This window comes from Dermacentor silvarum, chromosome 6 (assembly GCF_013339745.2).
Source record: "Dermacentor silvarum isolate Dsil-2018 chromosome 6, BIME_Dsil_1.4, whole genome shotgun sequence".
Classification (NCBI taxonomy): domain Eukaryota; kingdom Metazoa; phylum Arthropoda; class Arachnida; order Ixodida; family Ixodidae; genus Dermacentor; species Dermacentor silvarum.
Genome location: NC_051159.1, coordinates 87,281,496 through 87,305,289, shown reverse-complemented (window position 1 = coordinate 87,305,289; position 23,794 = coordinate 87,281,496). Strand labels below are relative to the sequence as shown.

General features: G+C 42.8%; 1 protein-coding gene across 2 annotated transcripts in view; it reads right to left on the bottom strand.

Moving 5' to 3' along the window:
* Positions 1-1,410: 1,410 nt before the first annotated feature.
* LOC119455702 (double-stranded RNA-specific editase 1) overlaps positions 1,411-23,794 on the bottom strand; it is a 38,311-nt gene continuing 15,927 nt past the window's right edge. The window contains exons 5-6 of one of the 2 annotated variants that reach the window (XM_037717126.2): positions 15,187-15,207; positions 1,411-4,798 (exon numbers count right to left, since the gene is read on the bottom strand). In XM_037717126.2, coding sequence (XP_037573054.1) covers positions 4,466-4,798; positions 15,187-15,207 — 354 coding nt within the window. In that variant the 3' untranslated portion in view covers positions 1,411-4,465. The remainder of the gene's footprint in view (positions 4,799-15,186; positions 15,208-23,794) is intronic. The other variant, XM_037717127.2, reaches the window with a different exon arrangement.

The following is a 23,794-nucleotide window of genomic DNA, read 5'->3' as shown; positions in this document are numbered from 1 at the left end:
CCGATTCTTCTTGCTCCTCTAATTCCGAATCTTGTTTTTGTTTTGTTGTTTGTATTTTTTCCCACACCCTACAATATTTAGATGTGACAACTATCATATCGCTAATTCACTTTGTCCTTGTCTAAAGGACGCCAACACTTTGTCAGGATAAGTGGTTTTTCAAATTACATAGATTTTCCTGTCACACATATAAGCTGATTTGCTTACATATTTGGAAATATAAATTTAAATAATCGAGGAAGTATCGTAACCGAAATTGAGCTGAGTAGCGTGGAGAGCCTACCCTATGCGAACCGAACAAGCGTCGGCACAGCACCTTCTTTCAAGTGCCTACTGTAGTTCGGCTTTGCGAGCCCCAACGCTTCCACCAATTCAATATATAAAAAACCATGCAAAATTCCATCAAAAACCTGCAGGCCTAAGAATGGTCCTTGTAATGACTAGCGTTTGTGCAAAACAACATGGCAAACACAAGCTCCTTGGTTACCATAGTCTCCTAGTAGCATACCTGCCCACCACAAGACTTTAAAATTCATAAACTCGCGACCGGGGGAGGGGGCAGGGAAACGACTTCACATACATTTGGAAGTACTGGTAGAGTCTAGTGCTGATGAGGCTTCGAGCCCGCCATCACACTTCGCAGCCGCTACAGCTATGAAACACCGGAGTCGCACTGCGCCCGATGCAGCAGCACGTCGCACAAAACAAAAGCGAGGCCCACAAAGCAGGTCATACTCGCGAAAAAAGCCTAGCGAAGGCGACAGGCGAGACAAGCCACAGCCTCCAATACAGAAACTGTGCCTGCTGCATTGACCCGAAATCGCCGTCGTCTCTGGGGCGTACAGGTGGGTCTCTATGTTGAGAGCAACGACAACCAGTGACATCCGGCCGTCGTCAAGTTGTATAATGACCCGATGACGAAGGCAACGTCACAGAGTGAAAAATGTCCTTACTCTGCAGACAATAATGGTTACGGCACACACCCCCATCTCTATGCACCCCTACGTAAGTGGCGTCCCAGCCCACCAGCAATGGTGTGACTTCATTAGGAATTTTTTTAAATAATTTCGCGAATATAACCACTTTTCCGTAAAAATTGAGCCGAGATTCGTAACATCGTAAGACGGGTCCAAATTCGTACATTGTACGGAAAATTCGGAAGAGTTGGTAGGTATGTAGTAGGCACTGAGTTGGCAAGCATTGGGTGGCAATAGACCTGCATATTGGCAGCATGCACAACAGTATTTATAAAATTCCTCTTAAGGGAAACTAAATAACTTTCAGTCTTACCATGTCGCACAGGTTGTCTTAAGCAATCTCATCTAGAAAAATCCTTCAATCAGATTCATGGCCAATATCCCACTGTGTCTATGCAACACGAGCATTCAATACAACCACAACAAGACATGCTTAGATGACTCGAAAAAACTTTATCGCTGGGTCTACTGTGATAAAGTGGATCTTACAGCATGAGTACAGCCAAGCATTCCCGATATCTTCAGAATAAGACAGACCAGAAAATTATTCCGTGCACATGCGTTGCACCAGTGCCACAGTTCACGATTTTTTGAGTCAATAAACAAGTTTGGGAAGTTTACTGCTTTGATGATGTGTTTCTTCAAAGTTATAAAATTGCTTGTCAATCATGTAACCCACGCAACCAATTTAATAATGCAGGCAAGCACACTACGATGAAATTTTACACACCCTTTTAGCAATACATATGTACACAGTCGTATGCAAGAAGAACATGGGAAAAAAAAAAGTATGTTGAGCCCATCCTTATGTACAGAAAAGTGCAAGGTCAAGCCACTTTGTCGTAATGACTGGACAGAAAACATGCACTCAAAAACACCAGGTATACTCCAATCTGTACCCAATACAAACACTACAAAGCCCACAGTGTGCTCCTTTCTATACACACTGTGTTGTGCAGATGACAACAAAGGGGGCAAAATGTATGTGCATAATGTAAACAAGTCTCAACAGAGGAAATACCTTTAACAAGACAGATTATGACAGTGCAAAAACAAGCGACTATAGTAAAAAAAAAATCTTGTGAAAAAATAATGAATTTTTTCCCAGCTGTTGATAACAATGCAGGAAAAATACTGAGAGTGAAAGAGAAGTCTACGCTACCTTAGGTATGTTCAATTTTTTTTTTAAATATAGAGGTTACAAATGTGAAGACCATGAGTACAAGCGTCAGAGAAAGGCATCATGTACTGCAGCCTTGCCAACACTTAAAAAAAATTTATTAGGGGCGAACCCCACTTTCAATTAAGGCGTAGATGCAATAGGGTCGCTCTATGAATGCATGTAAAATTTAAGAAAGCAGCCTGTATAACCAAACCGTAATGGTTAAGCATTTCGAAGACACAGTCTGTGCCAATATTAGGACAAATATAAGCAGCAGACAAAAAACACTGAAACTAAAGTAGAAGGAACATGCTTCAGCACTTCACATACCAGGAATATAGAAACAAGAAGGTTTGGGGAACACAAGACCAAGTGATAACTGACCATGTGATACAAAAGCATATCAATCAGAAGAATCAGTAATGATATTGGCTTTATGCATTAAAGAGCCTTGCTGACCTGCAGAGAAGAAAGAAACATAGCTTCAATTCGCAGAATGCACAATACCTTTTAAACCTTTTAAAAACAAACCATTTTAGCCTGCCGTGTTCATATTACTAACGAAAAACAGAAAGTAGACAAGAGCAGCAGTGCTGGTAGTGACCTCTTCGACACTCTGTCTAACTATTTACTGCAGTTAATTATGCTTACTTTGGAGCTGACGTAGAGAGCCATTGGCAGTGACACAATCTCCATAAAAGCACTTCTGGCTCTTTTTTTCTTTTTCCCCTTTGACGAGAACATTCCCATGACACAAAAACGTTTACACTTCATTCAGGCTGAAGTGAAGACAAGTGTGGAGCATGTCGGAACCAGAGCTGCTGTTCCGAGTGCGCGCCCGTGTTTAAAAGTATGCACCCCAGGGGTACGAAAAAAGAAAAAAATTTCCTCAATGCCTTGGCATGTAACCTGAAAGTTAAGACTGCAGTTCCAACTTGGAGTTGCAAACATTGCAGCAAATTTGTCGGATTCAGGTGGTCTGGCTGAGCTAAGAAATTTTTTTTTTTGGCAGCACCACTGGCCCGCACATTTTTGATCACGTGTGTACATCTTCGAAACTACAGCATTGCGAAGTGGCAATGCTTGTAAAGCCTGGCTAAAGGTATGCAACAAAGCGCAGTGCAAGTGTCTGAACTGTTGCTCCCTACAGTTCAGACACTTTTTTTCTTGCAGTAGTGAATGGAATGATTTAATCAGTGCTGGCAAAATGAAAGGAAATGGAAAAAAGCAGCAGCTTCCCAAGGTTGCAGCATTGTGTGATAATTCATGAAGGTGCGAAAGTTTACAATGATGTCATATAATAAAAACAGACAGAGAAATAACTTTAACAAAGCCGCACCCTTCATACCTAAACAACCATTTGCAAGGGTTCTGCCCACAATTAGGTGAATTTTTCACAGCGCAATCTCATGCACAGAGAGGCAAGAGATTTCAGAGAAAAAAGAAGCAGTCGCACCAAACTTGCACAGCAAGTGCAATGCAGATCTTAGCCAAGGATGTGTCTGAGAAAGCAGTCTTTTGAAGACTTGGATTTTTTGCGATTCCTGGCATCTAGGTTTCTACAAGAGGTGACTGACCTCCATGCCACTTGTTGAGAGTTATGTTCAATGACAAATCGAAACTCGGTTTCAAGACACCGAATGCAGTACGCATGACCAAGAAAGTACTTGGACATTGTAAGGTGAGAATGATAACGGATGACACAGCCTTACAAACCCACATAAAACATGAGAACAGTGGCGAGAATGTACGACATGTGCTGCCTGAAAAGTCACAGGCAAAAGAAAAAGGGAAAATGGAAATGTGTAATTTAACAGTAAAAAAAGTGGTGCTTGCTAATTCATTGCTCAAAGGTTGTACTTGGTAAGAAATCACTTTCTCAATGGTGTCTTGCACCAAAGGTGTGGCATCTGGCATGTGCCCGACTTGTGAAGCCCTTGCCATTGGTGCACTAGCCTCATCTGCAAGTAAATGATACGAGCTGTGAATGCCTCTAGCAGTAAAGTGAACTGTCAAACCTGCAAAATGCCTACAGCCCTGTCTGTCTCTGCAAGGAAAATATGACTGAACGATTGAAATGACGTCAAAAAAACGTTGGGGGAAAAAATGGTAGAAATATGCTAGAAAGAGACAGACCAGGGGAAAACAACTGCACAAACAACTTCCATGATAAAACCAAAGCAGAGGAAGCAAGTGCGCGATGAGTCCAAAATAATAAACAAAAGGTGACAAAATGGCCACTGTAACAGATAAGGGTGGAGAAAAAACGCTCAGCGTTTTCACGTGCAGTGAGGCACCTGCTCAACGGGCCACTCCTCCTCGCTGCTTAAAAGTCGAGCTCAAACTCGTCGGCCTCAATGGGCTTGGAGACCCAGGTGCCGAGGCCTCCAGCGCTGAAGGCATCTGTGACGCGCGTCTTCGCCTCCTGGTACAAGCCAGCAGACTTCTTGGCTTCTGCATAGAGCCGGGGCTTCTGGCTGGGGTCCTGATGTTCGATAGAGGGCACTTGGCCCCACAGATGGCAAAAGCGGTCAAAGAGCGAGCGCTTAGACAGGCGCGACACCTGGCCTTCCTCCGTCTTGCCTGTGCTCGCATTGACCACTTCAGGGCCCTCACAACCAGCCGTCCAGTTGATGCTGAAGTTTGGAGACTTGTTTACCTGCGTGGGCAAATGAGGAAGGACAGAGGGAGGGAGGAAGAGGTTAACAGTTGAAAAAAAGAACAGCCACTGCCAGAATCCCAGTCTGACACATCTAGACTGACTAAGGCCCATCTTATCAAGACAGAGGATTACGGGAAGAAACTTGAAGTTTCCTACTTCCGTTTCCTACCCCCTCCTGACACTTACTATGAATGGCTTGCATTTTTATTCAGTCTTTCTTTTTTGTGTGTGTGTGTTACTGGACGTTCCACCTGTTATATGCTGAACTACCAGCATGGTTCCACCAGCACTTCTGACATAGCCCTATGATATGTAGAGTTATGTTGCAAAAAAAAAAAAGTGACTTAGAGTGTTGTAATCTGACTAAGGGTACAATGAAGATGGGACTTGTGGCTCTGAGGGGCATGCTGGATGGTGACACAGCTCGTCATTGGCCATTTTAACCAGAACTTGCAGACAGACCCATCTCGTCCATGGCACAGAAGGGGCTAATAGACAAGATGTGGCGGTACAGAGCACTAGCACGAAGTGCTGCATAGACTATACGATAGGTGTTTTTAACAACTAGATTAACGCGAATGTGACAAACGTTATGGTGCCTAGGTGTAGTAGTATGGTCGCCTGAGAAAGCAGTTTTCATTTTGGTCTCATGGTCACAAGGCATTATTAATCCATAGGTGCCTGTCATAGGAGTTTGCAACTAACTATCATTTTCTTTTCTTTTGAGAATGTTTTATTGTAAAAACATTCAAGTATCGCATAAGACAACACAGTGAACACAAAATAATTGCAATACATTATTTACTAACATAATGTCCATCACAGGGAGCTTTTACATCAAACAAAACAATAAAGGCGAAATGAAAAGCTAATGTCAATGCCTACACCCCAGCAGCTAGCCAAAAACAGTCTACTGCTATACTCCGTTCCATACATAGCAGTCAACCCTGTGGAAGCTACAGAAGTTCAGTCAAGAAAAGTTATCACTACGCGCATAAGATGCAGGATAGCTTTGACGATCAGGTGCGTCGACTTTTGGCAGCAGGTTTCCCGATGTCACTCCTGACAACAGTTGCCAAGGCCCCAATTCAGAAAAGAAAAAACGGAAAGAGGACGACCGCTGAATGGGAAACGTTCTGGCCTGTGTATATCCATAAGGTCACTCATCAACTCAAGAGAGTTGCTAGCAGGCATAGCGTTCCTCTGGCGTTTTCTGCACTGAACAAGCTTGCTAAGCTGTGCTCCCGCACTTGCGGTGACAGCAGGCGTGGATGCCAAATCAGGCACAGGATCTCCTACTTCCCATGCACCTCCGGTGTGGTTTTTGCCTTCCCTCTCTCATGTGGAAAGACTTACATCGGGCAGACAAGGCGATGTATCAATGAGAGAATTAAGGAACATGCACAAAAAGTAACTAATATTGCAGACAAAGGTGCACATATTGTTGCCCATCTTAATTCTTCCCGATTGCGCAATCTTATGAGACAGTGATTCTCGGAAGCAGCATAAATGAACTCGCACAGCTGGCCCTGGAAGCTTTTCACATAAAGAAAAAAGCAGATGACTGTATCAGTGACACTTCCTTGTCCCTATACTCAGCCAAATATAATTTCTTTTGCACATTTCTTCGGTAACTGGCTCTGGTGTGAAATGCGTATTTATATGTTATGTGTTGCGAGCGTGTGTGGTTAAGGGTGTGTGTGTGTGTGTGTGTGCATATATAAAGCAGTTGTTAGTCAGCGCCAATGCTTGTCTTGTCTCTTCTTTGTGGTTTGTCCTGGGTGTTTTTTAGCTGAATTTTTTTCACCTGAAAATACAAATTACTTCACAGGTTTCTACAACAGTCGTGGATTAGCACCTCTGCACAAAGCACAAATGAAAAAATCCAACAAGAGAGTTTTGGCAATTACAGAATCAAAAGCACTGCTGCAAGTGGTAGAGATCGTGTGGAGAAAAAGAGACTGGCAGGAACTGCACCTGGTGCTGGCACCCACTGTCAAATAGCATCAGGCGTACATGTGTAAAAAATTTGGTGTTTGAACAGCAAAATTTCAGCATTAAATTAAATATTAGAGAAAAACAACCTCCAAATATCAAATTGAATATTTTCCTATTTCTAAACAAAACTAAACATGACATTCGTGTAGAGTTCCTCTAGTTAAAATAGGGGATTATATATATAATTTGACAGTGTACATAATGCCATACGCAAGTGGATGTCCAGTCAACCAAGGTGTTTGTAAGTGAAAAACAACTGCTTCATGTTGCCTGGTACATAGGAATGAAACAAGGGACAGTAATGATAGTAATGAAGCATGTGAACCGCACATCATCTGATGCAGATTGAATATTTTGTTTGTTAGAGGAGGAAAGCGTGATACTAAAGCACAGCACACTATTTTAAAGGCATAAATCCTGGTGAGACTAGCCAAATAATAAATTGCTTTGCCGAAATTGAGACATAGATTTGCATATAGGCTACCTAACAGCAAGGTATTATTTAACGACTAGAAATTACTAAGCTATCTGCCTCATGTGTTCGCTCAGGAATTGGTGCCTCTGCACAACAACCATGATACTCCTGTATCAAAATCATTCAGAACAGGCCCCCCTTGCATTGTTCTCTCTCCCTCAAGACTTCAAAAGTGTTGTTATAGCTTATAGTATTCACTAAGATCTGACAATTTGGAATAATCAATTCTCGAATCGAGTATCAATAAATATTCTAGTAGTGTTATTTTCAAATATGTTACAGCTGGATGTAATGAATTTCAATATAATAAAATCCTCTATATAACGAAGTACTTAAACTTTTTACAGCTTCCCGTCCACAGAACGCCATGCATTTAGAACCTTAATATATCAAAGTGTGAGGATACACGATTTCAATATAACGAAATTTCACTGCTGCTGCGAAGGGATACCGAGACAATAAATGGAAACTAGCATGGACACAGATGTGTCAAATTACAAGCAGCCGCTTGTGAATGCACCTCCCAAATCATGCGACTATCAAGCGGAACAGCGTCAAATTCTGTGTAACATCCAAGTGCGATAAGGCATGCGCTGTATGCTTTGGGTGCGAGGGTGAGCCAAGAAGGGTGGTGGCTCTATGAGTGCCGTCTTCCCACACGAGCAAGGGGAAATGGGGAGGGGAACGAGGTGGGGGGGGGAGGGGGCGGTAGAGGTAGGTTGCCACACGTGTCCTTTCCTAGCGCGGCCGTGACTTTGCATGGCTGTCAGCGTGGCTGAGCGCATACGCAGCCAGCGCGCCCTGCTTTTGAGGTACTCTGCGGCATGTGCAAAGAGTGGCGTGTCGAGATGGCATAGCATCATGTGCACTGTCTTTCTGCGCGTATTGAGGGTTGTGTAATCCCGAGTTTCAGAGAAGCATATGCATTTAGGCGAGTGAGACACACATGAACCATTCGCTCCCCACTGCCAGCGCTTATCAGGATAGCGCCACCCCACTGCGAGCGACACTATCAGCCGCAGGGGATGAGTGGATGGCGATGGGAAGATATCGTATTGCCAATATGAAGTTATCGTCGACACAACATGAAACCTCATTTATCATTGCCAACTCTCAAATTCAACATAATTATTTTTAATATTCAAATTTGCTCTTTCCGATTGCGCAATAATTCGGAAAATTTTGCAGGCCCCTTTGGTGTAAGAAAACTATCGGCGACTATACTTATATGAGAGAAACGGTAGAATATCAATGTAACAAAATTTCAATATAACAAAGTAAATTGCCCATTTTACTGACTTCGTTATATTGATGTCTAACTGTACTAGCACATCACAAATAATTATCATCACAGGCCGCCAACACTAGGCCACCATTTGTTTCTTTACAACAGAGTAGTGATTCGCACTGCCAAGATCTCTGTACATAATGCCATTCAATATTCATTTGTAATAACAATGGGGAAATGAGACGGTACAACACCAATAAAATGCAGAGTCATGGTATCACATGGTATTACTTCCAGTTGTCATTAAAGTCGTCAATGAGTCACTTGTAAGTGTACTACACTTCCGGTTGGTATTTTATATTGACTGGCCCCTGATGCATTTGGAAGCATACCCGCAAGCACGACATGATGCGGCGGTTCATTCTGTCCTTTGCTAGACAGTCAGTGTATTTCGTTGTTTGTCGGTAACATTTGCATGTGAAAGAACAAATGATGAAGGCTGAATCGGGCAATGCTTTCTCTGTCACAAACCCTCTATACTTTCCATATTAACTTTGTTAAATCAAAACTGCTGAACAAAATTATTCACCAAATCACGAGAGAGGATGCATGGGGGCTTTAACCCTATTAGTATCAGTTTTTTTTTTTAGAGGCGACAAACTTTCAGCGCAGGGTTTTTCTCTCGCATATTGTAAAACGAAAACAATTGTTTATTTCTTGGTTGTGGAGAAGGAAAAAAAAATGACACAAACTGGCAAATGCACTCTTGGTATGGACCTCACATTCTTATCTTCATTTCTTAATCCCTACTTAGTTTCATTTTGATGCGCACGCTTCCGCAATGGCACCGCCGCGCCAAGGCCAGAATCTGACGCGATCGCAGTTGCCTCTTGTTCGGATGACAAGCTCTCATCTTCCGAGTCCAAGCTTGGCTCGTATTTGGATTCGGAAGAGCCGCTGCTCCAATCAACAGTTGAAGGTCCCGCATGAGCAGCCATCTCAAAGCGATCATTCCGCCACACTCAAGGTAAGAGCACTTTAGTTTATTCATAATCATCCAGACAAAGCAAAGAGAGCAAGAAATGAAAAAGATACGACAGAGGGCTGAGCCATCCTGGAGAAAGCACACCGACGACAGGAGCACTGTTGTTACTGGAAAGGAGGTGCACCGTAGCGAAGCCTTGAGCAAGGACAGCGCGAGACAGGAAAAAAAAAAGTTTTGTAAATATACGATAGACAGCAAAAACACACAAGAGTGGTGGCTTTGCTCTACGGTTCGAATACTTCAATGGAGAATCGCTGCCGTAGGGGCGCAATAAGTCTGAAAGCCATCCCCTCCCATCTGCGAACATGCATGCTCCGCAACCATGCTCACAAAGGGGCACGTTCTGCAGCGCACTAACGAAAACCCAGTTCGAGCAAACCCAGAAGGAGAACAAAATATGCTTCTCTTTTAGAATATGTAACAGATGGCAGTACTACCTTGGAACTAGCCAACTTTGTTTTACTGTGCACACCCAAGTGGAAAGTGTGGAGAACGTACATGTACACCAATGGGACAGAAACGCGAAATGCAAGTACGTCAGTGACACTGAAAGGGTTAGCAGAACTTATCATGGGTTAGGAAGTTAAAAATGATGTTTCACTGTAATCAGAATGCTGCTACCATGAGCAAGAATTCAACCCAACACCTTGAGCCCACAGCTGCAGGTACTAAAATGGAGAAAGAGAGAGGCAGAGAGAAAGAATGCACCCTAGCAACTAGCAGAACAGTGAGCAACATCCAGAATTACCTAAAAGGGAGTCTGCTTTGCATTCATCCCTTATGTAGTAAGTGTTGTTTATGGAGCTCTTGTGACTAAGTGATGTTCTGATACGCTCTTACAATCTGTACATGTTCTGCCATTGCAGTAGAACACAAAGCTCTACTACCACTTGCTTGCAAATTTTTTTAGCGATTGATTGTACATATTGCCGAGGCACCCTATCTACATTAGGAAGCATACTGTTGAAGCTGGATATATTGAAGCCGGATATATAAAATTACTGTCTATATTGAACAGTTGTAACAACATCATCCCTTTTGAAATACCATGCAAAAAAAAAAGCACTGTACTACAAGTTATCAAACTCCCATTACCACCACATTTGATACACTGAACGTTGCGTGCACTACGTCCCTGCAAGTGCGAGATTTTCTTGCGTCATCTGAAATATTCATGTCGACGAAATGCCACTGTTTCGGCAGATGCTGTCAAGGCATTGAATATGAAAGGCAGTATGTGTTGTGCAGGAAAAATGAGCAAGATGTGTGCCTCAATATATGGAGCGCTCGTGCAGCAAGGGTCTTATTTGCACTCTATAATGTCGAATTTGCTTTAGTAATCTTCACTGCATTACAGATATGCAATGCAGTGAAGCATACTATCAGAGGGCGTTTGTAATTGGGAAAAATGATCGCCATTGCTGCTTCAAGAATGCAAAAGGCCTCTCGGTCCAATACAGGTGCTCCACAAGAAATAGATGGCACTTGTTCTTTTCACTGAGTGGCTCCAGACAAGGGATCAGTAAATTACCATTTTTCATGTTCTCGGGAGACTCCGAGACATGCCGAGTTTTCAGATAAGCTTCAGATTACATGATTGTCACTACATATGCTTGAAGGCTGTGTCTTTTAGTCAAGTCATGTGGTTTACACGAAACCATTCAGCGTTGATGAGGGCAGGAGGTCTGCTTATGTGAACAATAACTCCATGCAGCACATCGACTGCTACACTTGTCTCCAGAGGTAGATATTATTCAGCACAATGGCTATTGCATGCTTCCATGAAGGTACTCAATATCTATGCATAAGGGGCTGTTGTACTACCACTCTTGGTACTCTGTCATGTATGCCCTGGATACTGGCACAATTGAAGGTACAGTGCAAGGACGCTTGCCCCACTGGGATAATTTTGCTTCTGTTTTCTTTGACTTAAAAGCGAAAAAACTAACATAATAGAAAAGTGAAGCAATACTATTGCTGTAAGACGAGAATTTCGGCACCCTGCCAGTGTGAGCCAGATGTGCGTAAGTCTTTGGCAATAACTGGCCGATTGTGTGCATTGTAATTTCATTTATGCTTTGGCCACACGCTCAAACATTCCTATTAACATGTCTGAGCTTAGTACAAGGTAGTGTATAACCAGCAATAACCTACAAAACCAAAATGCTTGTTACAAAATTTGATGCATAGCATAAAGAAAGACCAAAATAGCAATAATATTTAATAATAGAGTCGGCTTCCATTAATTAGACCCTGACAAGATCGACAAAGCTGGTTGAATGAAACAAAAGATAGTAAAAAAAACGCCATAACATGCTGCCGACTCACTTGGCAGTACTTGCCTTTTAAGTTAGCTTGGCCATAATACAGCTGTGTTATGCGGTGAAGCATACCAAGCTGAGAAAGGTGCCAGTGTTACAGGACATACCACGTGTTCCTTAATTTACACATGCGCATGCGCCGTCTACAGCCACAGTACAACCACCGAGACAACTAATAAGATTACTGGCAGGCCTTCAGAGTTTCAGATAGACCCCCATTCTAAACATTGGCCCTAAACGTCCCCTCGGCTATCATCGGAGGGCCTTCCATTTCGCTAGCTTTCCCTAACACAGATGGTTTTTCTCAGCTTTTCGATGCACGGCATGTGAACACGCGTATAATTATGGGACGCGTACTATGCCCCATTAACGGTCTCATATACGAGACATGCATGGTGTGCAAAACGAGAGCTCAAATTGCCACAGAAACATAAAAAAAAGCTCTGAATGGCTGCCAGTATGCTTATTTAGCATCTGGGTGCTAGTACTGTGATCGAGGACGGCGCGTACATGCGCGTATGAACGCGTCCTATGTCCCGTGACAGTAGTCCCTGGCCATTCTTGATATGCTTCACCGCATAACATGGCTGTATTGCCGCTAAGCTGACCAGTCAAGTACAAATTACTCGGCAAAGGCCAATTTTGAGATCGAAAGAACGGAAGTTTGGGCCCATAGAAATGTATGGGCGCCTGCCGTCGGGACCTTCGGCTGGGATCGAATGAACCGAAAATTTGAATTAGCCGGAGTCAAATTATCCGAAGACGAATTAACCGAAGTCTACTGTAATAATATTATGGGGTTTGATGTACCGAAGCTGCACAGCACACAATGAGGTGGGCTGTAGCAGAGGGCGCCAAATTAATTTTGACCACCTGGGGTTGCTCAACGTGCACCTATATATGAGTACTATACATGAGCTTTTCTTTTGCATGCAGCTTTCATTAGAATGTAGCTGCCATGACTGGGAATCAAATGCACGAACATGTTCAGCAGCAGGATGTCATAGCCATATCCATGGCAGGTGAAGTAGCCAAACTCAGTGGAATGAACACTCTAAGAGCAAGGTTCAGGATACAGATGTCTGAGGAACATTCACCAAAATCCAGCAGCCAATGAGGCCAAGTGCTGCTTTCGACACACAACCTCAAAGGCAGGAGCCACACCAGTGAGAAAGCAATGAACACTACGCTATAAAAAAGAAGCAAGACAAATCTTAAAGAAAATCGGCAAGAGGATAATCTCTAAGAACTGAAAATAACAATTAGGAATAATGGGAGAAATTTGGCAAGAAGGGGAAATTAGGGTACAGATGAAAAGATGAAACAAAAATAAAAATATAAGAAATCTCAGTCACAAGTAAAATGAGACGAGGCCAAGTTGACGCCTCTTATTGTGACAAAGTTGTAATTACAACAGTCAGAAAAAAAGCCAGCAGATCCCTTGCACTGTGGGAATCGATGTTATGCGAAGCAGTGTGCAGGGAAGCCTACCAAGTTAGCGAAATGACCATGAGAGCACCGAGCCGTAGGCGGCTGTTTCATGGCCTACATGACACGCATATGTCACGACATTCATGTCATGAATCATTTATATCCGAACCCATTTCAGTGGTTTTTGGGCATTAATCTTTTTTCGCTGAGTCATTGTCATTTTTGCTGAGTCATGCTCATGACTATGACTTTTACCATCATACTTTAGTGTTTACTTATTGCCCACGTCTGAACCTATTCTAGTTGAATACCAAGTCAACGAAACGACCATGAGAGCACCAAGACGTAGGCGGCTGTTTCATGACCTACATGACATTTATGTCATGACCTATCATTTATGTTCGTCATACACTCTTGTCATACTATGCCAATTTTGGTACCTACCAAGTTAACGAAACGACCATGAGAGCACCAAGATGTAGGCGGCTAGATAGATAGATACTGTCAAAGTGGCAAATGTTAGCCAAGAAATGCTTCGCATTAAAGAAAAAAATGATGCACCATGAGCGGCTGCCGAATATTTTATCCTTGACGGACCTCTAAGGATTCTAATCAACAATCATGAATATTATACTGCTTCACAAAAGACACAGATAGCCCCATGCACTACTCCTGCACTTCAAAGCCTTTTTAAATGGCATATCATTAAGGAAGCCACATAAGATGACTCGGAATTCCAGGACAAAAATACTACAGGATCGTCAATGAGGAAGAGTGCACAAGCCACTGCGCTAGATGGCCAAGCTTTTGCCAGAGGCATGCTTTGCTCTCCAATAAGCTTTACAACTGTTAGCAGTAGTGGCAAAGTAATCAGAGCAGTCAGAAACTGTTATTGAAAACATAAGGTGTACGACAAAGAAGCATTCGTTTATATAGACCCACTTTTAAGTGACAACATACAGTGCTGCTACTGGTAGAAAAGAAATGCTCCCTGCTCCAGCTAGTGTGTATGATCCACAACTAATGTATATCAATGAACATCACTTGATGAATGCAAACTGAATTAACAGATGTGACAAGGGCCAATAAAAATTCCAACAACGCTGAAGGAATGCTGTATTTCTTTTAGCACGCCATGCATCAAGGTGCGAAAAAAAAAAAAAAAGAACTATCATGTAGCTAATTGCCAGCAGTTGACTTGATTATATGCCTAGATGAAACAAAATCATTGCAAGTGTTTGCTACTGCTCTATTGCCCCTGTGCTAACACTAATACTATGCAATTTGCGCAGAGAGCGAGCAATGCAGCCTCTAAGAAAAGAGAGGGTATCAAGAGGCAACAGAAAATAAAGAGCGATATGATACATGATGCAAGCCAAGGACCATTTATCGCGAAACAGAAGTAGCGGATTGACAAGAGAGGGGCCAGTAGATATCCCGGTTGTGTCAGATGAGGAAGAGATGATATTGTAACTGGATTGCCTGATAACAAGGACATAAAGGAAAAGCAGTCATGATGCAGACAGATACATAGAACAAGAAATGCAGGACTGAGAGCACTACAAATGAAATGGCATTTAATGCCTACGTCTATTTCCCAATATGGAAAGGAAGACCACATTTCTACTATGCTATACTTTGCAACTTCTCCAAACACAGAAGATTTCTTTGGCAAGTACACAGTTTCCTATTCTCTATATAATGTCAACATAACCAAAACAGGCCAGATATAGAAAAACAGCAGTGCGTATGCATGCAAGCAAGCCCAGCTTTAAAGACGATGCTCTCATCTTTAAGTGAACATCCCTCACCCCGAGCAACAACAACAGCAACAAAAAAAAAAAAGGGTTACAATGACACATTCATTGTTGGATATGCTGTACTTACCCTGTAACGAGCAATATTGCCCTGTAAAGACCAATAGCCACTCATGTAGTTGAAACAGTCAGACTCTGGCTGCAGCTTAGTATAACGACACACAAAACATTTCACACCTTTCAAGCAAGAGCATCATTAAAATGCTTAAACATAAAACAGAAAATGTTCCACACTCGAAACAATTTATAAAGCTTTTTGGCTTCGAGTGTTTGAGTTAAACTAAAAAGAATTATGCACAACATACTGGACACAATACAGGGATTAGCGTAGACATACAGTCGCTGACCGATAATTCAGACCTGGTGAAGACCGCCTGAAAGTCATAATAATGAAGAGTCCAAAATAAAGAGTCACCAAAAAGTAAGCATTTTTATTCCAGAAGTGGTCAAAAAAGCTTGTAATCAGGCTGCAGCACGCACATATGCTGGCATGCAAGCTGAAGCCAGTATGTGTATTTCCTGCTGTCACTACAGGTACATAAAGGTACGGTCATAGTATGCACCCCTCGGCAATTTGAAAATAGGTCAACAGCGCCTTGATAGCCAAGCGCTCTACTAAAGTTTTCGCAACATTGTTTGGCATTTCCTTAGTTTTATTGGCACCCTCATCGCAGCTTCCACTGAGGATAGAGTTCGAATGTGCTATCTGAAGCTACTTGACAATTCTGAGCACCAAAAAAGTTGTAACAGCAGACAACCAAGTTGCCTGAGACTGTGTCGTTTTTAAACACATAAAAGAATAAATGCTGAACGTGCGAGACATACAGGACAAACACACAAATGCAGCCTTGACAACTTATTGGCTTGGCTTGCGCCATTGTTTGGGCACAGTCAGTGAGTGTTACATTGACCAGGCTTCGCTACTTTTCATTTTGAGGAGGCACCGGCAATGTATTGAAACAAGAACATTGCTTTTCAGCTTGTCTCAGTGGCTGAATTAGCACATGGTCATGCAGGCGGAGTCCTAATTATCAAACAGTGCGCAGTAAGAGGTCCGAAATATTGCCCATCTTTATACATTATGTCTTTGGGGGCTAGTGGCGGTTCCACAAAGCTAACAAAGCGAACAAAAGCTAACACAAATAAAGCATGTCTGAATTATCAGTGTCTGAGTAATTGTTCAGCGACTGTATACCATAATATCAGGGGGCATAGACAGGAGCACAAGAAGAGGCAGTGACACACTCCAATGACTACATTTAAAGGCTAACTGCAACAAAATTTCAATTTGCCTAAATTGGATATATAGCACCACTGAGGCACTCTTGACAAAGCTGCAGGGCTCTTAACTGCTCAATTTTCTTGTTAGGAACCTTTTAATGGCAACTAAGCAGATGACACCTGCACCTGCTCATTAGAGGATATGAGAAAAGTCTGAACATGCCCGCTCTGGAGATTTTGCAGCATGCTGCAGGCAGCCGTGGCAGTGCCTAATCTCGGGTTCATGCTGAGGAACCATGCATTCAGAGTCATGCATCACTTAGGGCGAGCAGTAATGGCAGCATTTCTTTTTTTTTTGCAGTTTTGGTATCAAAAACAAACTTTTGCAAGCTTTTCATGACGTGTCCACTTGTATTTAAAACGTAAAATTTTGACCAGAGGCTGCACTACATATCTAAACAATGTGCAACTTGGCTTTCCACACAGCTCAAGATTTTGTTGCAGTTGGTCTTTAACCAACGACGGACATAGACAGACTGGATTGATTGATAGGCGAGGTCAAACGTCCTATAGCAATCTAAGGACTGAGAAATGTCTGAGTGAAGGGCTTCAGATTAATTTTACCCATGTGGGAATGCACCAATGAGGTGATCAAAAGCACTGGCATATGCAGTAGACATCATGTCAAGACCAAAGCTTCCATGAACACCTTGCCTACTGCTTGAAGCTGCCGTTGTGTGGTGCAATGTGCTTGTGTGTTTCAGCATCAGCATGGCCTGCCAATTAGAGCAGCCATTTTGTTTGTTTACACTGGTGTATTGTTTCATACAGCAAAGATCATCGTAATGCCATTAGCCGTATTTATTTGCAAATAGAATGGTACGATGGCATCGAGACCGTGCGAATTCATTTTGAAGCTATGGAGGCACTCATATAAGCACACTTCCAGCTCACACTTTCCTGTTCCAACTGGCTGCTAGCATGTTTCAAACCACAAGCACAAAAGGCACATACAGTGCACCTTCCGTAATAGCAAAAAATACAGGCACGTCAAGCACGAGGTTGCCAATTTTCTACCCAGTGGCCTCTCACTGAAGTGTTTGCATGCCACAACAGTTTGCTCAAAACCCACCCACATTTCTCTACGTAGTACGTTGCCACGAATAGGGTAGAGTTTTGAGGAGGTATCATTGCTACCATCAACTGCAAAGATGAAAGCACAACACTTCAGGCTCTTCACCATCGCACTCTGCGCCTCTGTCGACATTTCTCCGACAATGGCATCTGCCTTGGTTCGGCTAATCCATAGCACTCCGCACCTTCACACTTTGGCAACATCTAGGGCAAAAGTGTCCCAACGCGATCACGAATGCTCAGTGGCAAACTGTGCTTAATAAGAAATCAGTGAAAAGGCATTCGGCATGCAGAACACTCCTGATTGCTGTTGACGAAGAAATTGTTCCTGGTACCCTGCTTCTCAGTGGCAGAACAGAGTTCTCGTGCCTAATTGATGCCAAATGCAGTTTTATATAGGCTCCACCACTGTGGGCCTCACTTACATCGAATGCCCAAGTCGTGCAAAATCCGAACTGCTTGCCTTTCCTGGATGGCACGAAACAAAAAAATTTCGAAATACAAGACTTCAAGAACACCTGTACATACCTCTTCTTGGGTTTCAACAACACCCCGGTGTCAATGTAGCTGTGAAATGCGAAATGCTATCATGCGCACTCCCCAAAACTTGCCTCAATCTGGAGTGGCTTGGATTTAAATCGGACTTCGGCTAGCTACCTAGCACGTAATGGAAATTAGGATGCAGCTGTGCTGCATGACGCAACACATTTTTGTTTTCTTTTGTGTGCATTGGAGAAGTTTCTCAGGAGATTCATGGCTGTGCCTGTGCAACTGGGAGAGTTGGCCGGCATGCAAATTACACGGGATGGTCAAAGCTATGTCGCAACGGGTACTGCACTCCAAAGCAGCAGCATCATTTCTTAGTAAATCACGACGGGGAAAGCTCTAAAAGTCGATAAATTGTCTGCTCTGCCACTGTGCTCCCTACCGAAGTTTCAAGACGCTGATTTGTGTATTTACTGTAATATCACATTATCTTTGTTTGCGGCAGTGTACGTAGAGAGACAAAAATTTGCACTTGCCAGTTAGTGTGCTATTGTTTAGTGCATAGTTATGCTGCGTTCCCACCAGGTATGTATGTATTAATGAGGTTCCACTGTACATAGAGGTCATTGAAGCTAACATTAGAAAAAAAAAAAGTTTTATACCACAGATATTGCTACAACAAAGTTCGATACATCAAAGTTCAATGTATACGTATGGAGCTAAAAATGTGAGAAAAAATAACATTTCCATGGTTCCTTTATCAGAATGTGCACTCAGCTTAATTTTTCTGTTGGACTACTGCATCACTCATGATCACTGCAGCTCTCTGAAGCTTACACCTGTGTCACACGGGCAGATTTGTAAGGCCTTCCAGTCGACGGCCTTCGAAACGTCACAACTCTATTGACTCAAAGGAGTTGTCACGCTGCTACACGGCACATTTGAAAGGCCGTTGAGTGGTTCAGGCGTTTCTCGCAAAATTGTGTGGCGCTGCGGATCTTTATTTTCGTTTTCATGTCACCAAAAGTTGAACAACATTAAAACCACTTAAAAGCACTATAATTTCTTTATGTTTGTTTATACGGCCAAATGGCGGCGATATGACAGCAGCCGGCAGCACATGGAGTAAAGGGAGAGTGTACTAGACAACATGGAGAAAGGAATGAACACAAGCACGTCGCTGTTGTCGAGAGTATGTGCAGTTCGCACATATCAAGTGGCAAAAATACTTTATTGAATAATTAATAACACTCATATATAGTATTTTTAGAGCATTTTGGTTCAATTTGTTCTTTCTAACCATGAGTACGAGCACACTGTGAACGAGAGGGCATGTTCGCACTGTTTCCGCTTCCGTAGCTCAAAGGCCATCGAGATTTCAATAGAGTTGTGGAGTGCTCTGTTGACTCGATAGACTATTGACTCGACGGCCTTCGAAACCACTCGTGTAGCGGCTCGAACTTGACCTTTAAGTCAACTGACTATCGGTTGGAAGGCCTTCGAAACGCCCGTGCGACACGGGTATTATTCAAATTAGCTGATGTGTAGCTGAATTGCTACTTCAATATAGTAGTGAAATATAACAACAACAGGGGTCTTTACATGAGCTTCCAGTGCTACAAAGGCTGCACCACTTACAAGAAAAATAATTAAAATAAAGGCTTACTGCTTTCAGTTTGCAACTTCTAAAGGGTAAAAATTATTTGTAGTACCTGCACCAACATGAACGTCCAACAAGCCATAAGCAATTCATGCAGAACTCTTCTGAGCTGCACAACCTAGATATTTTTCTGTTTGAAAGTCTTTTAACGATATCCTTCTCTTTCTGACAGCAACTACGATTACTTTCAAAATCTTTTCAGCATTGTGGAATTCGTTCTGCTTTTATCCATGTGGCCTCCCATGATTTATTACATTGGCATGCTACTGCATCTTCATACATATGCTGTGAGTGAGCAAGCCTCAGCATTCACTGCTGTCAACCTACAGTAAGATAACTGTAATTATTTGTTTTCTTTTTAATTTATGCAGTATGAAGAATTTTTTTAGGGGTGTGCGAATATTCAAGAAGTTCCAATATTCGGTTGGATACAAATATTCGAATCAAATCGATTATATTGCTGGCTGTGCGGGAGCAAACACGGTTCTTAGCATTTGTTTCTATCTAATCTAAGAATATTGGGGAAAGTTTGTGCTGAATTTTGTGATAATGTCGTGCTGCTAGCAAAATTTCTCCTGTAAAGCACGCTTAGCCACTAAACGTCTAAACTCAGCAGGATAGCCAGCCTCTCAGTACCAAGGGGTACGGGTTTGCGGACAGCGCGGATCCATCTTTCTTTTTTTTTTTTTCAGCGCCACCCCGAATTCTGAGCTTATAGCTTGACAGCAAATGCGATGAGTGACGACTGGCACAGGGTCAAATGCCTCAGAGTTTACAGGCATTTGATGTGGTATAATAAACCATAGGCTGGCGAGGACAGCTAGCGGGAATTAATAAATTTTCCATGTTAACATGAGCCAAATACATGATGTTTTAGTATAACATCTCACTAGTCTAGCTTTTTAACAATGACAATGTAATTGCAATGTTCCAACGTAACAAACTAACACAACTTGCTAATAAATGCATGTGCATATCATTACGCGATATTCGAAGCGAAGTATTCGTATTCGATTCGTATTCAGAAATTTTGATATTCGCACAACCCTATTTTTTTTCTTTTTTACCGATAAGGAAATTGGCTGCATGGATGTTAGGCTTTGAACGAATTTGCCACAGGGAACGAGTTTGAGCTTTTCATGAAGTGTGAATAGAGAATGACAATGTCACGCAGACTGCTATCCCATGCCAATGCAATGGCACAGCAGGAGCAAGGGTCCGCCAGGGTCGCAGGTCGAATTAAACAAGATGCAGAAAAAATGCCAACACACACCGCTGATTCATTTGGTAGTAGTTGCCTGATTCACGCCCCCAAATCAAACTTTCTACGAGTCCAAAGTAGAACACTAATGTAGAGATGACATTAAAGCTCCTAAACAAAGTACTGTGGAACCTTGATTATACATCCCCCGGTCATGCGACGACCCGCATTTTGCGACGAATTGGCTTGGTCCCAGCAGAACTCCCATAGAAATAGTGTACTAAACACCTCGATTATACGACACAATTTTACGCCAACCCCGTCTCGTGCCTCTCTGGTACCGACCGAGGAAAAAAAAAAAAATGTAAAAGAAGCCCTAAGCAGACGCAGGCTGGCGCATGCGCACAGTGCAGCCGACTGACAACGGGTGTGCAATACCATATTTACCCGAATGTAACGCGAGGGCCGACTTTCCAGTCACCGCGAAATAAAAACATAACAATAAAACCGCAAATGTAACGTGAGATGAACGGAAAAAAAATAATGGTACCTTTATTCAAGGAATTGCAATTCGCAAACTAGCTCCCTTCACTCATCATCGTTGTCTTAAGAGGAGACAAAGCTTTCCTTGGGCAGTATTCTCGTGCAATCACTTTTGTAGAGTTTCACTTTCGCAAATTCTCGCTTGACTTGGCATTGAAAGCATCCCCGACAAGTGTTTCTGGCACTGTCGTAAGCTCGCTATCAGCGCCAAGAGAGCTGTCGGCCATATACTTCGAGGGGTTCAGTGCTGGGACGAGCTGAGTCTCACGAAAGCAAAACTATCTCCAAAAGTGATCACCCGAGAGTCTCAAGTCATCTTCCGTGCCGTTGAGCTTGTTTGAGAATTAAGTACTTCTGAAAAGGCCGCACTACCATTTCATTCGGGGTCAGTACCAGGCCACTTCAACTTCCACAGGGCCTTTACGACTGGCCTCGCATTTAAAGAGGGCCCTGCCGCTGGTCTTGCCATCCACAAATCGTCGACGTCGAGACACCGAGCTGCGGCGCATTTTCCCAGCTCCTTGGCCATCAAAATTTCTCGTCTCTCGAAGCGGCCATCATACCAAATGCGCTGCGTCGCCATAACGTCGCAAATGAACAGAGTCAAACTGCAAAAGGCTGCATTGTACTGCAGCATCGTAACCAGTCACAAGCACAGCAAAAACAGCGTCGATTCCAACCAAAAACAAGTTCTGACTTCAGTCAGCTTGTCTATGTATTGGATCGAAACATAAATTTACAGGTAGCCAAGGTACTGCTAAAAATCACAGGATTTAGGATACTTGCTTTAAAATGGTCAATTTTGCCGTTGTTCGACTGTAATGCGAGGGTCGAGTTCAAGCAACAAAACTCATTAAAAAAAAACTCTCGTTGCGGAACAGATATGGTAATTTTTTAATAATTTAATCTACCTTCCATGGAGCACTGCAGATTCGTGCCTCGGGCTTCAGGTGGTCTGCACAAGTTTTTTGGGCAAGACTGTGTGTCACTGCCTATATTCTAAGTTTTTCGATTATACGAAAGTTCTGCATGTTCCCCTCAAATTCGTATAATCGAGGTCCCACTGCAGAAATATAAGCCGCACTCCATTTTTTAGCAATAAGTATTGCTACACAATGACGGCCGGTTTCTTAGCTTTGCTACACGGTTTCTGAAAGTTAGCTTCGCTGCAAAACGTCCTTATTATGTGGGAAAGCATACAAATGTTGCAGAGGCGGTTTTGTTCCCAAATTACGGTTTCTTTTAAAAAGAAGAACAAAAAAAAAAAAAGCGGAAAGAAGGTGAGCATTAAAATCGGGTAAATATCGTAATAAAACATTGTGAGCTAAGGCGATTGCTCGAAAATCTTCCAAGGGTGGACTGAAAATGGGTTTTCGAGAAGCGATGACTTATGTTCGTATAACGTATGTATTGACCCCTAAGCTCCGCCGAGACAGACGCTGCCACTATAGGGGTTGCTATCGGGGTTCACTATAGGGGCAAGACGCGTGTATGGTGACTGGTCAAGTTTGAATTATACGACGAAAGTTACTTTTAGGATAAAAATAAGTTAAATAACGAAAGTTTGGGCTTGTTGAAATGCATGGGCACCGACCAGGATCGAATTAACCGAAAAATCAAATAAACCGGAGTCGAATTAACAGACGTCCACTGCACAGTTACGCTTCTTTTTGACCAGTTGACAAGTTCCCAGAAAACATTATCTTTCGGCAATGTTCAGTACATCGCCAAACTGTGATCATACGATACCGTTTTCCAGGGCGCTAAACCCCACGTAAACAAGAAAAGGCACGAGGCGTGTGCGATCGTGCACAGTAGCCGCCCACCACAGAAGCTCTTCTCTTCCACAATACTTGCCCGTCTGTGTCGCGTAAAAAAAAACGCCGGTGCACACACTGTTTCCTATTCTGGTACAAGCAAATCTTTTCATTGCACGTTGCATTCACAGCTATCATCACCAACCCTATGGTAAAATGTTCACCTGAGTCACAGTGTAAGTGGCGTAGCGCCATTGGAAGCGTACAGCACGGGTCCCTTAAAAAAATATATAAAAAACGAAAAAAACTGAAGAGCCGGGAGACGCAAGAGCCGAGAAAAAGAAATAAATTGAGAAATGAGAGTAGAGGTGAACTGCGCACAATTATATTTTAATTCTTATGTTTAAAAAAAAGTTGCAGTTTCGTCCAAAAGCCAAAGCATTGATTGCGATAGAAAATTAGTACTAGACAACTATACAAAGTGAGGACAGTACATTTATCGTCCGTATAAACTTGAGAACATTCGCTTTTAACTTAACAAGCACAGTGTCAGCGCACATAGGCAAATATGAACACATCCCACTCGATGAGTGCGGACACTTGCGGTCAAAATGCTGGCGTGAGGAAGCGTGGCAGCGGCAGCAAGCGATGTGACCTGCGTGCTATCGCTTCAACG